This window comes from Nannobrachium achirus (genome assembly GCF_963921795.1).
Source record: "Nannobrachium achirus genome assembly, chromosome: 3".
Classification (NCBI taxonomy): Eukaryota; Metazoa; Chordata; class Actinopteri; order Myctophiformes; family Myctophidae; genus Nannobrachium; species Nannobrachium achirus.
The window spans coordinates 53,568,036-53,583,089 of NC_137812.1; the positions used below are offsets into that span (position 1 = coordinate 53,568,036).

Consider the following 15,054-nt stretch of genomic DNA (forward strand, 5'->3'; position numbering starts at 1 on the left):
CTGTCTTAAATTTACAAAGCAGTAATGTACATCACCAGTCCCTGTTTACATCGACAGGCTATTATGTACTCCATAAAACATGTACTGTATGGTGACTGCCTGTGACACTCACCAAGGCTACATGAAGAGACTCTCTCCATGGATAGGGAGAGACAGACTAGAATATGTCAGCACAGATAGTAATATGACACTATACAAGTTAGCGGTGTCTGACTGTCTGAAAATTAAGCATCTTCTTATGAGAAATGTTCCTGTCTGCATATGCATGCTATGAGAATATTTGGTAACACTGACGCTGGTAATACTTTAATGTGAGAATAAAGATGATTCTGATTCTGTAGCACTATGGGCACGGGATTCATCAAGCACTTTACGGCCAAATTACACCCATTTTGATCTTACCGGCATTTAGGCCAATTCCCAAGTTAGGGGTCAGATTCAGCAATGTTTTTTTGTCTGGGATTTTGAAGGAATTTTGAAGGTAAGACAGAAATATAAGCCAGATTTGGTTACTTTATTTACACTATATTGTCGACCAGATTGATGAATCGGGACAATTATGAGCACAGTATTGTCATTAAAGTAATATTATAATCGTATTTACTATTAAAAAATATATTACATAGTGTGATGATGACATAGATGTTTTCACTGTAAAAGTGCTAATTAGAACTAAAATAATCATGTATTTGCTTGTATTTCAGATGTTAATTTGTAACTACTGTTTGACACCCATTTTATTAGTGAAAAATAAATGTATCCAGGGCTGGCCTGGGTGAGATCAATAATAGCACTACTTATTGCCACAGGCTATAATTTTTCCTGTAGCTTTTATTCATAGATTGCCACTACAGTAGGATAAGTACATGGGTTACTTTTTAGGCTTGGTAAAACTCTACTGACAGCTGTACAGGCTGTACAACGTGTATACAAGGTACACGGTGATACAAAGACTTAAAGTCAAATGGGAGGAGGAATGTGGTGACAGCAATGGGACCGTCATCTGTTTCTGATGCAACGACTAAGTAACTGCGGTGGCAACCGAACCCTCAGCCACACAAACACACAAGTGAGACACTCATGGAGACATGAAGAATCAGAGATAAAACACACACACACACACACACACACACACACACACACACACACACACACACACACACACACACACACACACACACACACACACACACACACAGTCGGAAATAGCCTCGGACTGAAATAGTTTCTTTCTATGAACAGCTTGTCGTCACACTGCCAGAAATACCGGCCCAAGTTGAAGTTATTAAAGGTCAACTGACACATGGCCAATGAAACATTGTCCTTGTCCTTTAGATGCCCACAGTGTGTGATCTACTGCCCTGCAAACTCCCTCCATTCCATTACGCTGACCTCGTATCTCCATATTTCAACGTTGACAAAAAAGAAATGGACCAGACGTGAATGCTGTCTTCCTGGCACTAAAATGCATTCGCAAAATGTCACATCACAAAGCGTGTTGTCAAAGAATGCAACAATAAAACTTGATGTGGTAAGTTGGAGGTTTTTTGATGTAGAGGCAATCAATATAATTTTTATTGGAATTTAAACAGATTTTCCATGCGTGCACACGTGCACGGTCCCACGCACGCACGCGCGTGTACACTAGGGCATTAACGACTTGTGATTTTTGCAAGTCGACTTGACTCAGTAAAAGGTTTAGTTGAAGTCGACTTTATCGTTTGATGACGTCGTCACATCACACACACTACCCCCCAATTATTTTGGGGGGTCCCCAGATGATTAACTTAATGTGAAACATTGTTTTCTCACTCAACTGTAAACAAACCAACATAACGTTTAAGTGCATAGAGGGTATCTGTACATTTCTAAATTGACAATTTAAGGACTTTTTAATACCTCTAAAATGACAAATGAAACATTGTCAAAATTCTCAAATATATAGAGGCAGAAATTGTAATGCGAGGCATTGTGAGCATGTAGATCGGCTATTTTCACAATAGAAAGTATTATTATTATTTTTTTAAACTTTGACTTTCTCTGGTGGGAGTCGACTTGTGTAATGAAGTTGACTAAGTCGACTTGTCGACTTTTTCGTTAATACCCTAGTGGACACACACAGCAAGAACACTCCATTGACAACTACAGTACATAGACAGATGACTCATCCTTCCAATATTGTCAGCATGAGAAAGAGAAAGTGTTATACCTAGAGAACGGTACAGGTCTTGAATGCTTGACCCCTACACTGAGCAGGTTCGTGGCTCTGTTATGCTGTGAGGGCCAATTTCCTGGCACAGATTGTATCCACTTATCCCCAAAGAGCTAAGGGTCACTGCACATCAATATATAAAGTTATTCTGTGAGCACCTTTATCCTATGATGATAAAATGTCATCCTGATGGGAGTGGTTTCTTCCAGGATGGCAATGACCCCATCCACAGGACACGACTGAATGTTTAAATGAGTATGAAAATTACGTGAATCTTCCTTTGCAGACACCAGAACTAAACCCAGTTGAACACCAAGAGTATGGGAGATTTTGGACCGACCATATTAAACAGTGCTTTCACCACCATTAGGCCTATCAAAACACCAAACGAGGGAATGTATTCCAGAATTCCATAGACTTGTACAACCTATGCCAAAGCACAATGAAGCTGTTTAATTTGTCACCGTCTGAATGCTGTGTACAGTATGGCAATTACTAGAGTCATATATTAGCAAATATGAGTACATAGCTGCTTATTCCAGTGGTACACAAACATGATAGTCACCCTGTGCTGGGTTGGACCACCTGGCAGGCACAGGGGGTGGAATGATAGCCAGAGAAATCTGGAAGAATTCAACACTCACACCAGACTCCCAAGCTATCCCAGGCATCTACAGTAGGTATGGCTGTGTGCGTGTGTGTGTGCATGTATGTGTCTGTGCATGTTTGACTGGCAATGTTATTGTGAGAGGGGGCATAACTGGTGTAGCATGCCTGTGTGTGTGTGTGCGTGCGTGCGTGCGTGCGTGCGTGCGTGCGTGCGTGTGAGAGAGAGAGAGAGAGAAAGAGAGAGACAGACAGACAGAGAGAGAGAGACAGAATGGGGGTGAGAATGTCTGTGGCTGTGCCTATGTGTTTGTATTTAATGGAAGCTGGCGTCATTTGAACATTACGCTGATAGCAGCTTTCTCAGCTGCCATGCAGTCTGTCATTTAATCTGTTGGAGAACAATAACCTGACATGTGCCATACTATAGTGACAACCAGGTTCTTGGCTACAGTATCTGCAGTAGTTAGTGAATTTGTTTCAATGTAACCTACCATATCAATCTGTGATGCATGGTGGCTAATTAACAGGACAGTCACTTTTATGCTGTATTTGTTGCTAACGTCTCTTTCTACGATTTGACATCATGTAGTGAGCCGATAAACAGAGTACACACTTTTTCATTAAACAATCCATGTCCTGTGTCAAACGGCTATGTTCAGGTAATGCACTGGTTGGATGTGTCTATACTTGCTGTCCTTTATGTTGGTTTGTCCCTTGACCTTTTCTTTTTGAGCGGTGGTCACACCGTCTCCTATACGTGGCCGTGTGTGTGTCCGTCCGGCCGTCCGGCCGTCCGTGTCTGTATGTAGCCTCAAGGCTGCAGTACCTTTTCTGACCACACATGTTAAGGGAGGGGCGCTGTTGTTCTCACACACACACACACACACACACACACACACACACACACACACACACACACACACACACACACACACACACACAGGGGGAAGGGTGGGTCAGCATGTGTGGTCAAGTATTATTATTATTATTAACAAACTGAATGTTTTAGGGTCAAATAAATTAGAGTGTGTGAAGAAACTACAGCATTGTAAAGCACACTAACCCCGCTGCACCCACCCAGTAGTGCTGTTGCACAGCCTCCACGACCACCGCTCAGTTCACACGGGTGTGATTTTTCATTCTTTATGTTGGTTTGTCCCTTGACCTTGTCTTTTTTCATTCCAGGCAAATATTTGGGTGGTCAATAAGAGCTCAGCACCATTTCTGCTCTACCAACTTGACAAGCAAACAAAGCTTTAATCTAATGACCAAAAAAGCGATAAGACATCAAACACTTGGGATGTATTATTTACATTATACTTTCGTATTTAATTTCTATTTTTTTGAAGTTTTTATTTAAAGGTTCTGTAAGTGATACATATTCAGATAGCAATCATTGCTATAGACTGGAGTGTTTGTTCAGTAACAGGGGTCTCCCTAGCCCCATATAGAACCTCACCCGTCGCTGCATACTGTTCACTCTAACCTAACGCGGACAGTTTAGTGTAGGCAGATGAGCGGGCGCGGTGAGTCTCTCCGCAAGTCTCCAGCCAATAGCATGTGTTCTCCTCCCCCCACCCCCGTCTGCTCCTCTGCTCAGCGCAGAGAACGCTGGTGCGCCATGACGTCAACACATTTGGTGCGACGCTCTCTGCACTCTGATTGGTTAGGGAAATTCTACACTTCCTACAACAGTGATCATAACGCGATCGCCCAGGCTTCTTTTTCTTCCGATCGCCTAAAGAAGTCTGGGTTTCCGAGGCTACATACTGTTGTGCTCCGAGATGAGGTCCTATAAAGGTGGCGCAGCGATGGCCCGGACCGCCTCCACATCAAGTTGGAAAACACTCAAAATGAAAATTTATCCAAAAAGTAAAGGTAGTTCCGAGCTCCCAGGCTATGGTTTTCCATCCCACGGTACATAAAACATGCACCACGGCGTTGGGAAAACGGTTTAAATCGCTTATTTAGTCTCATTAAATTCAGAAAAGCCCCTGGCGTAGTCTCGCGTGGCCAGACTGTTGCCTAACGCGATTTGCAAATGCTCTCTGGCTACGCGAGACTACAGTACTGGCAACAGTTCCGCTTGGATGGGAAAACATTACAAAACTAACGATTTAAGAGGTTGTTTCATGCCCTGGTGCATGTTTTATGTACCTCGGGATGGAAAACCATAGTCTAGGAGCTCGGAACTACCTTTACTTTTTGGATAACATTTCGTTTTGAGTGTTTTCCAACTTGATGTGGAGGCGGTCCGGGCCATTGCTGCGCCACCTTTATAGGACCTCATCTCGGAGCACAACAGTATGCAGCGACGGGTGAGGTTCTATATGGGGCTAGGGTCTCCCTGACTCTTCAGCTCTTTAGTAAAAAGAAAGGGCATTTTCAGGCCGGGATACTTGTATCCAATCAGGAGAGAGAACTTACTCTACATAGTATGTGCCACTCTCTCACACTTATGCCAGTGTGCCAGTGATCACACTCCCCTGTGCCAATGTTAATGATAAAACTGTCATTTGTATCTGCATTCTGTGCACTGCTGTTATTCCTCCAAGGTCTCTGAATAAACATGTTTATTTTCTCAATCAGATTTATTTAACTTTGCAAAAAACTAAAAATAGCCTTATTTGACAAAGGAGACCATGTCACTAACTTTGGACGGTTATTTCCCTCCTTACAGACAAAGAGGTCTTGTGTATTTTACTACAAACTCTGCACTGTACAGTATGTTGTGTTAATGTGCTTTTGTATTTCAATTTCATCCTAGATTTCACATAAGTGGTTGAAAACACATGAGCTCACCCGGGCTTGTAAAAATACGTATTTTCTTTTAAATCTTTTAAAAGTCAATATAGCACTGTATTTTGTCAAGAGTTAGCTGGTGTATGTAAACGTGACTGCCAACAGCCTCAGGCCAGTGGCATTGACGTGACTCAGTGTGAAATGGGTTAACATAATACAGACAGGTCTGGGCACTTCTGACGCACCAGGGAAGTGATCTATATGTAAGTATCTTCATAGTCAAACGTACACTGTGAAATCCTAATGTTCTTTTAGCTCTGAGAGTCGGTTACATGTTGTGGCTGTCGGGTGGATAAACCTCTTACTGTACTATGTCCAAAACCATTTATTTTGTGTAAATAAATAGCAAAAATTGTATGACAAAGTACTGTAGGGCATTCATTTGTATGTTTAAAAACCATACACATTTGAAAGAGATACTGTACACACTTAAACGTGCTGGGTTATTTATGTAAACACCTTGCTGGGTTGATTTTGCTGGGTCATACTTCTGGGTTATTTGGTATACTGTAAACACACTGGTGGGTTGTTCAAGCTGGGTCAAAGGGGTTATTGGGGCTTCAAATGCAGTTGAACGCCTGGCTGGGTTATTTTTAACCCAGCGGTTGGTTTATTAATTTTCCCGCTTCTGGTCCCGTTATGCAAAGCATGCTGGGAAGCAGTTTTCTAGGTTTCCAGGGATATTTTCTAAGCTTTCGGGGGCTAAAAATGCTAAATGTTTCATTTCCATGTGTCTGCCTCAGCAAGCTGACTGTCATATGTCAGAATTTGATTTTTCAGTAATTGAGCCTAAACCCTAACCCTAACTGCTAGGCTGCTAACTTAAGGTTGAGCTCCCTCCTCCTACAGGTTTGAAAGAGAATAATCCATAGTAATTCTGAGATTGCTATGTTAATTTTCTCTAAACTATTCTGATTGTAGCATTTCACCATTAGTGCATACATAATAAATATATGCACCACAATGTTGAATTGCTAAAAATTGGAACAAACCATAAAGGTTAGCATTGTGTGAAAAGCAAAACCTGAGAACTTGAAGTTAGAACCAATAGCATGAGGCAAATGAACAACCCAGTGTATGGTTCACATTTAACCCAGCGATGTAGTTAGGGTTAACCCATTTCAATCACTACGTTGGGTGAAATGATCAACCCAGGCCAGCACATGGGCTAAAATGATCCAACCCAGCACATGGGCTAAGACAACCCAGCGCTGGGTGCGTCCCATAGTGACCCAGCGCTGGGTTACGGTTGGGTTATTTATGAGGTTGGTTTCTGCCCGACATATTTGGTATATTCTCTGAGTTACAAATGGATGAATGAGCACACTGAGGAATACAGCGTGTAGTCATTTTTAGGATTCAGGGGAGGACATACAAATTCAGTCACATTTGATTATGAAAGGAACATGATGTAATATGAGCCGAGGATGAATCATCAAGCATCTATACTGGAGCAATTGGTGGCAAACCTAAACCAGAATGTTTAGCTACATATTCTCACAAACACCTCTCACAAACATAGCCACCACGTCGAACAAACGTGAAAATTTACAACTGGCCACATTTTAAACATGCCACTCTTTGAACCGCATTTATTTCAATTTAACAACATCTCGCCTCACGCAGAGCAGCCAGTCCTGACATAGTATTCTGAACATTCTGGCCAGTGCTGAAACGTCAAAATGATCATCAGGGTATCAAGTTACAGAGGGAGGGAGGGGGAGGGAGGGGGGAGAGGAGCTGAGCAGAGTAGAGTATCGAATTACAACAGAGGGGTGTGTGTGTGTGTGTGTGTGTGTGTGTGTGTGTGTGTGTGTGTGTGTGTGCGTGCGTGCGTGCGTGCGTGCGTGCGTGCGTGCGTGCGCGTGTGTGTGTGCGCAAGCGTTTTTTTTCCCCAAAACTTTTTTTTTTTCAAAAAACTTTTTTTTTTCAAAAAACTTTTTTTTTTCAAAAAAAATGTTTTTCTCAAAAAACTTTTTTTTTCTCAAAAAACTTTTTTTTCTCAAAAATCTTTTTTTTCTCAAAAAAAGAATTACCCATATTTGGCCATTACACACACCACACTGCCGCAACATGGCGGTGAAGGCCGCGCAGCGGCCTGAACTCTAGACTTTTGCGGCCCTTCTAGTTTTTCAAATTGGCAGTTCATTCTAAAAGTATTTAGCCATATTTGTGTGTATTTGTGATTTTATTCAACCTTTTTCTCTTGTGTGTTTTCCTGTATGTGAGTCTTACTCAGATTGGACTAATTTATGCATATTAACATGAAGCGATATCATCAACGTAATCTTAATTCATGTGGGAGGAGAAACTAAATTGCCTGTTCTAACTGTGGTCTTGTGATAAAGAGACAATATTTGATATTAAATGCTCCAATAAACTTGCAGTTAAAATATAGGATGAAAACTAATCCATGTAAGGAAAACACAATCCCACACGAGAGACAATAACAACAAAATATTGTCTTCCTTTTACAAACTCGCAGGTTCACTCTAAAGGACATAATAGAAATTCCAATCCAATTATCATGTAAGTACCAATGGCTGGAAGGCAAAGCACGGGGTACGGCAGGATACAATTAATTTGCTGCAACATCTCTTCTCTCCACCTGGCCTAACAGTGTGCTGGTCATTGCGGGAGCGAGGGGGAGAAGAGCAAATGGTTTGTTTAATAACGCCTTACTGCAGACACTACATTTCATTACTTTGAGTTTTTTGGTCCAGCACTTTTATAAAAAAAATTGGGGATGTGTCCAGAATAAACCTGAGTGTTAATTTAACACATCGCCTGCCAGGTATTCATTAATTAATTCATTGTTTTTACCTTAGTTAGTGAACACGATGTAAACACACGCTGTCTGTAACATCCGACGATCTTTTCTTCTTTCACCCGGAAAAGGAAAACATTTAACCGCGAGGATCTGTTCTTTTGTTATGGTCTGCTGAAAAAAAGCTTGTTTTGATAAAAAACGCAATCTGGAAAAGGATTTAGAAAAATCTGATAGCTTTGGAGCGGATGGAGAGAAAAACTTCCCGATTACATCATTTCCGTTTCTAAGCGTTGCATAGCAACCAGGGATGTTTCACTTCATTCATACTGTGCCACCGCGGCACAGCGGAAGCCATCACTGAAAAAACAGAAATTTCGTATATATACGGCAATGTCAGTGAACCGTTGCATTAACCCAGGGGTCTTCAACGTTTTCAGGCCAAGGACCCCTTAGTTAAGAGACAGATGAAGCAGGGTCCCCCACAACCTGTTCATAGATTCCATATAGTTTCATCGTTTGACAGCACAATCATCAGTGTATTTGGGATTCATGTTAATGCTTGTTTTCAAATATCTAACCTCTTGAACGGTCAATAATTATTAAACTTGACCTTTCACTCTGTACTTAGTCTGCTCTTTTTCCCGTCTACACCAAACTACTTTGCCGAAAATAGCTCACAACTCTACTTGTAGATCTGCTATTTTTGGCTAAAGTTATCAGAATATGGACGCTATAGGGTTCAAGTGGTTAATATAAAAAAGGGGAGTTTCTATCAAACAAAGATTTGGAGGACCCCCTGTAGTAACTCTGAGGACCCCTGTTGAAGACCCTTGCATTAACCAAAACAAAGCCATGTGAAGAAAAGGAAAACATTCTTACTGTGGACATCTCCTCTCTGCTTGGTCACCTCCTTCTGGATGGAGTTGTCTACAGGGGTGACGGGGTCGGGCTGAGGAGGCCGTCTTGTGGGTGGCGGGGGTGGAGTGATGGGCGGCAGGCGTCTGGGGGGGACGTAGGGCTTACGCGTGGGCACCGCTGGTCTCCTGGTGGCAGTGTTGGTTTTGACAGCAAATTTGGATTTAGTTTAGGTCATAGTCTATTATTCAATAAAATGTCGTTTCAGTCCTATTTTAGTCGTCTGACATGTTTCAGTTTTAGTCGACTAAATATCCTAAGATTTTAGTCGACTAAATCTACAGTTTATTTTGTTGACAAAAATGTATTTTGGCGGGCCTTGAAGGTGATTTTCATTTTACACTTGGTTGCGACGCGTTGTGAGCTTGTAGATCGGCTACTTTCAAGGAGCAACACCCAAGCGCAACAAAACATAAAATGTACATGTCTTTTAGTTCTACTGGATCTCTTCTCTACTAGACCCTCCCTAACATTTGAGTCCAGTTCTTATATGGATAATATTGTCAATATATTTGTCTTAGTTTTAGTCATCGTAGCCTAGTTTTTGTTTAGTTTTTATTTAGTTTTCGCCAGTGAAAAAAGGTGGTTGACAACATTTTCTGCCACCGTTTTTAGTCAACAAAATCAACACTACCTGGTGGGCACCGCTGGTCTCCTGGTGGGCACCAAGGGCCTTCGGGTGGGGATAGACGGCTTGCGTGGGGCGGGCGTTGCTCTCCTCGGAGGGAGCGTTGGTGCTTTAGTTGTGGTTGTTGCAGCAGTAGTAGTTGTAGTAGTTGTGGGTGTTGTGGTAGTTTTGGGGGGGATTCTTTTGGCAGTCAGAGGCGGGCGGATGGTGGTGGTTGTTCTCCTGTGGTCAGTGTCAGGAATGTGGTTGTGGTGGTTTGGAGGTTCCCATGGCTTCCCTGGCCGTGGCGGATGGATGGACACCTTAGGAATAGCTGAGAGAGATAAAAGATGATGTCATCATTTCAATTGTTGTAATTGACACTTAAGAATGAAATGAAAAGTTACATAAACATGTCAAAGTGAGGTGTTGAAATAAAACAAGGTGGAGTCTAATGAGGGCGTAACTTCTATGTGGAACTCAGGGGTCATGTTCATAATATTGCTTAGCATTTCAATTACTGCATACCTGGGAATCAGTACCAGTGTCGAAACATTTCCGAAACTACCCAGCCCTACATAGGACACTGATCACGACTCACAAGTCTTTTGTGAACCTCTGACATCGAGCTATGTCTGTGTGGCGGCAAGTGCACACTATTTGGCTGAGACACCAGGGCACCCTGGAATATGAGTCCCTCTAAGTTAATGAGGCATGACATTGGTGGCCAATTGCAAGGGCCTGCGCAGCTTTGGAGAGGAAAAAGCCCTTCGGCCTAGTCTTTCATCTACAGTCTTCACCTGAGACCTCCTGAATATCTATTCACAGAGCAGTCTCTCGGCTAATTCATCACTCAAAAGAATCAGGTATCTGGAATATGTACTCCCTTCTTATAACACCCCCTGGGGAGAGTAAATTCTAGTTAATTTCCACTTTGGTTAATTGCTATAAGTGGCACGTACAACATTAGTAGTTCTTTGTGAGATCCATAGCCTTAAGGCCTCTCCACTCCAGGCTAAAGTTGGTCTGTGTGTGTGTGTGTGTATGCATATATATATATAGTTGTCTGTAGTCTGTACATTATACCGTGTGTGTGTGCGTGTGTGTGTGTGTGTGTGTGTGTGTGTGTGTGTGTGTGTGTGTGTGTGTGTGTGCGCGTGTGCGTGAGCGTGAGCGTGAGCGTGCGTGCGTGCGTGCGTGCGTGCGTGCATGTGTATGTGTGCGTTTGAGGTAAGTGTGTATGAAGAGCGATTGCGCTGTTCAAAGGTGCAGCCTTGTCCTCAAGATGACATTTGCTCTGCTGACTGGCTGTCATCAAAGCCTTTACAATACGTTCCTTTCCATGCATTGTTCTGTCTCGCACATTGTTCAGGAGAGGGTTACTAGAGCTGGGGAGGAACTTCACAAGGCCTTCATGAGTGAGCAGAGAGAAGCAAGTGGTTTGAACTCTGTTCGCGCTTTCTCGGGTTACAGCGATCCTTTGATATGCGATACACAAATAGAACATCGCAGCTCCAATGTCACAGCACTTGTGCCTCACGCTGCGTGGGCAGGCGACAGGATGATTCAGGATGCCAGCGTTAAGGTCCTGTCCCGTGCCAGGGGGGATTCTCTACGTTACACACTCTGTCACTTGAGACAAATGATTAAAGTACTGCGTGAGATAATGATTATAAATAATGTCTTTTCCATTGAGCAGCGGTAAAACAAAAACAAAAACAAAACCACAAAAACATGCACACTTATGAGCTTTCAGTCAGCCGGCGCAATGTGATACCCAGCCTGAGGACAAAAACAGCTCATGGGAATAATAGACGTCTCACGTCTGGAAACAACAGACTCCCCCCTTTTTTGCTCTCAACAGACAGATCTCAATATGGTAGGTCAAGGTCTCATTCAGGATGCAGAATGAAAACGGAGCGCTAGCCTCCCCCCCCCCCCCCCCCCGAGAAATGAATGACAGCTGTTACAAAGAAAATAAATTCTTGCCGCTCTCCCTCCCTTCCTCCCTCCCTTTCTCGCTCCCTCTTTCCTCTCCACCTCCACCTTTCATAACACAACCAAAGAAAACAAAAAAGGAAATTGTGAGGGCCCCTTGCTCCACTGAAAGGAGTTGAACACTGGGGGGGTGGGAAGAGGCTCTTACGTTTGCAGTCGTGGCCCGTCCCCCTGTAGCCGTCTTTACATTTGCACTTGTATGAGCCAGGCGTGTTGTAGCAGGTGGCAAAGCTGCCACAGTGGCTCTGGCCTGTAGAGCACTCGTCCACGTCTGAAAGATAGTCAAAACACATACAGCATGATTCAGAGAGTGTGCGTGTGTGTGCATGCATGTTTTTATGTAAATGAAGGAAAAAGAAAACCGTAAGCGTGCATGTGTACACAATATCTGAGTGATTTTAGTTCCTCACAGTGTAAAAACTATTCTTTTTAGAGCAATTTCTAGTACACTCTCAGAGGACTGTTCTGTGTACCCAGTCTACCCACTGCAATGTCCATCTCTCCATCTTGTTTGTTCATGTTAATGTACACAGGACTGTGTAGTATGTGTGCATGTGTCAAAGAGCTTCAAACAACACTGCAGCGCATTATCGAAGGCTAATTGCTTCCCATCCACTTCAGCTGTAGTAGAGAGTAGGCAGTGCACTTCATGGGCTGTTTGTTGTGAGTGCAGCTGTTCGTTAAATAAGAGAGATCTCTCCAACTGTCAGAACGGTTTCATTATGAGAGTTTCCTTGTCAAATCCTCCCAGGGATAACAGAAACCAAAGGGATTCAACAAGGTTTTTCTGCGGTTTCTGCCTCATTCTAAAATGAACACTGAGATTTCAGTCTGCCATATGCTGTTTACTGAGAAGTATTCAAATAAAACTCAGGGCATACTGAAAAGCATATACTGGCGGACTACCAAAAGCCATTTTTAGACGACAATAGGATTACATGCTTCCTATGGTGCATTGGTGCCCATATTTGTTCATGTGTCTACTGCAGTTGTGGTATTTTTCTCTTTAACCCATTTAGAAGGTTTTTTTTTTAAACGTACCTTGCTATATAATGTAGCTAAAATCTAAAATGGCACAGATGATTTCCCGGATTGAATGGGGTAAAACCTAGTTTATTTGTGAAACTGATAAATAATTAAGAAATACTACGTTAGATCCATTGATCCAAGACAGAACACAATCGATTGATTGATCATTACAATAAATATGCTCTGATAAATGTTCAGCCCATGCTGTGTTAAGTGGTCAGATGAATGGGCTGTGAACGCTTTAGAGATTTTCAAGTGGGCCTTGACACAGAAAAGTTTGGGAACCACTGGTCTGCTGTATGTCAATAGACAGAGAGAGTAGTAGTAATGAGTAATGATGAGTAATGAGTAATGCGCTTGTGGGGTTTGAGAATGAGTGTGAGAGACAATGTACTGTATGCACACACCTGCACATGAGCAGTGGTGTAAAGTAACTACGTTACTCAAGTACTTACTCCAGTACTTACTTACTTGAGTAAATGTAATGTAAGTACAGTTTTGAGGTATTTCTACTTTACTGGAGTATTTCCATTTTCTTTACTTTTACTTCTACCCCACTACATCTCTGCACTTTTAAATTTTTAGCTCAGTTACTAGTTACTATATACAGTACATTTCGGCCATTTGAAAATAGACAATCTATACAAATTGTCGCCATGCAACGTATTGTGAGCTTATAGATCATCTATTTTCAAAAAACTTGTGAAAACTTGTGAAAATACTTGTGAAATACTTTTACGTTTGATACTTTAAGCACATTTTGATGCCAATACTTTTGTACTTTTACTCAAGTACATTTTGATTTAATACCAGACTTTCTACATTGCAGCATTGATACTTTTACGTTTTTAAGTAAAAAACGACTTTAACTTTTTCCACCACTGCACATGAGCACATGAGTACACCTACTCATGTGAGAGCGTGTGGGAGAGAGAGAGTAGCTTTGAGTGTGTGTGAGAGAGAACGTGTATTCTTCCTTGGCCACTCAACCTTGGCAGCACAACACACCTGCACACACAAATTGTGATTCATAGCATTTCCACAAGTCTGAGGACTTTTTACTGTCACCTTTCATACAAAGCAACATCAGGAGTGTTAATTTAACTCAGAGGGTATGAAAACTGAGCAATACTTTTACTGTGTAGGTACAGTACCTATGCACTGGTATTTGCCGTTGATGTATTGCAGGTCGAAGCCTTCGTGGCACTTGCAAATGTAGCTCCCGAAGGTGTTGATGCATTTCCTGAAGCGGGGGCACACCGCTATGCCTGCGGCACACTCGTCCACATCTGAAAGATGGAACAGGGATTTTAAAACATATATGTTTAATTTGCAGACCAAGCCATTGCATAAATTGAGATTTTTAAATGATGGGCTTGTAGTACTTAAGGTGCTCTAAACCAGAGCATCTCATGTATACAACCAAAAGTAATGGAAATATCCAATCTACAAGCTCTCAACAGATCACACACACTGTAGCGCACGCAATTATTATTATTACTACTACTTTTTATTTATCTCTTTATTAAATTAATTGTATTTATTATTATTTAATTTTTTTTAAGATCTTCACCTATGACCAGAAATAGAGGGGCCAGGTTGAAATTGGTTCTGCCCAACAGCGACAGTGGACTGATATTCCTTTATGCACAAAGCTAGTTTTGTATTCAGCTCTAGTATTTGGAACCAATTCACTTCACTGTGGCCTGTTCTTTGAAGGCCTGTTATGATCACCTCTGCAGGCACAAGGGTATTAATATTTAGAACACAACTGGCTCACATGCAGAGGTGCTATATTGCTGAAAAGTACATTACAGTACATTAATGTATGCACTTCTGCAGTCTGAGGAGCTACTGTACGCAGCCCTCCAATTATTTTTAGTTTAGTTTTATTTATGCTCACTGAGTTGACAGAATACACCTGCATCTTGAATCATGGTTACACATCATACTGTATACAGTACGTGCTCATCTGGCACAGCCACAGACCCTTTGGTTCAATTTATCCCTCTTAGAGTTACATGTACATTTTTGATTTCGTTAGATTGTCCTGTGCACAGTGGTCTACTGCAGATCTACAAGCTCACAATGCCTCACGTTGCGAGGCGTTGT

General features: G+C 42.1%; 1 protein-coding gene across 2 annotated transcripts in view; it reads right to left on the reverse strand.

The window, feature by feature from the left end:
* npnta (nephronectin a) overlaps window positions 1-15,054 on the reverse strand; it is a 97,995-nt gene that overhangs the window by 13,266 nt on the left and 69,675 nt on the right. For both annotated transcript variants that reach the window (XM_080721588.1, XM_080721587.1), the window contains 4 exons: window positions 14,097-14,231; window positions 12,062-12,184; window positions 9,943-10,249; window positions 9,273-9,436 (listed from right to left, as the gene is read on the reverse strand). In XM_080721588.1, coding sequence (XP_080577714.1) covers window positions 9,273-9,436; window positions 9,943-10,249; window positions 12,062-12,184; window positions 14,097-14,231 — 729 coding nt within the window. The remainder of the gene's footprint in view (window positions 1-9,272; window positions 9,437-9,942; window positions 10,250-12,061; window positions 12,185-14,096; window positions 14,232-15,054) is intronic.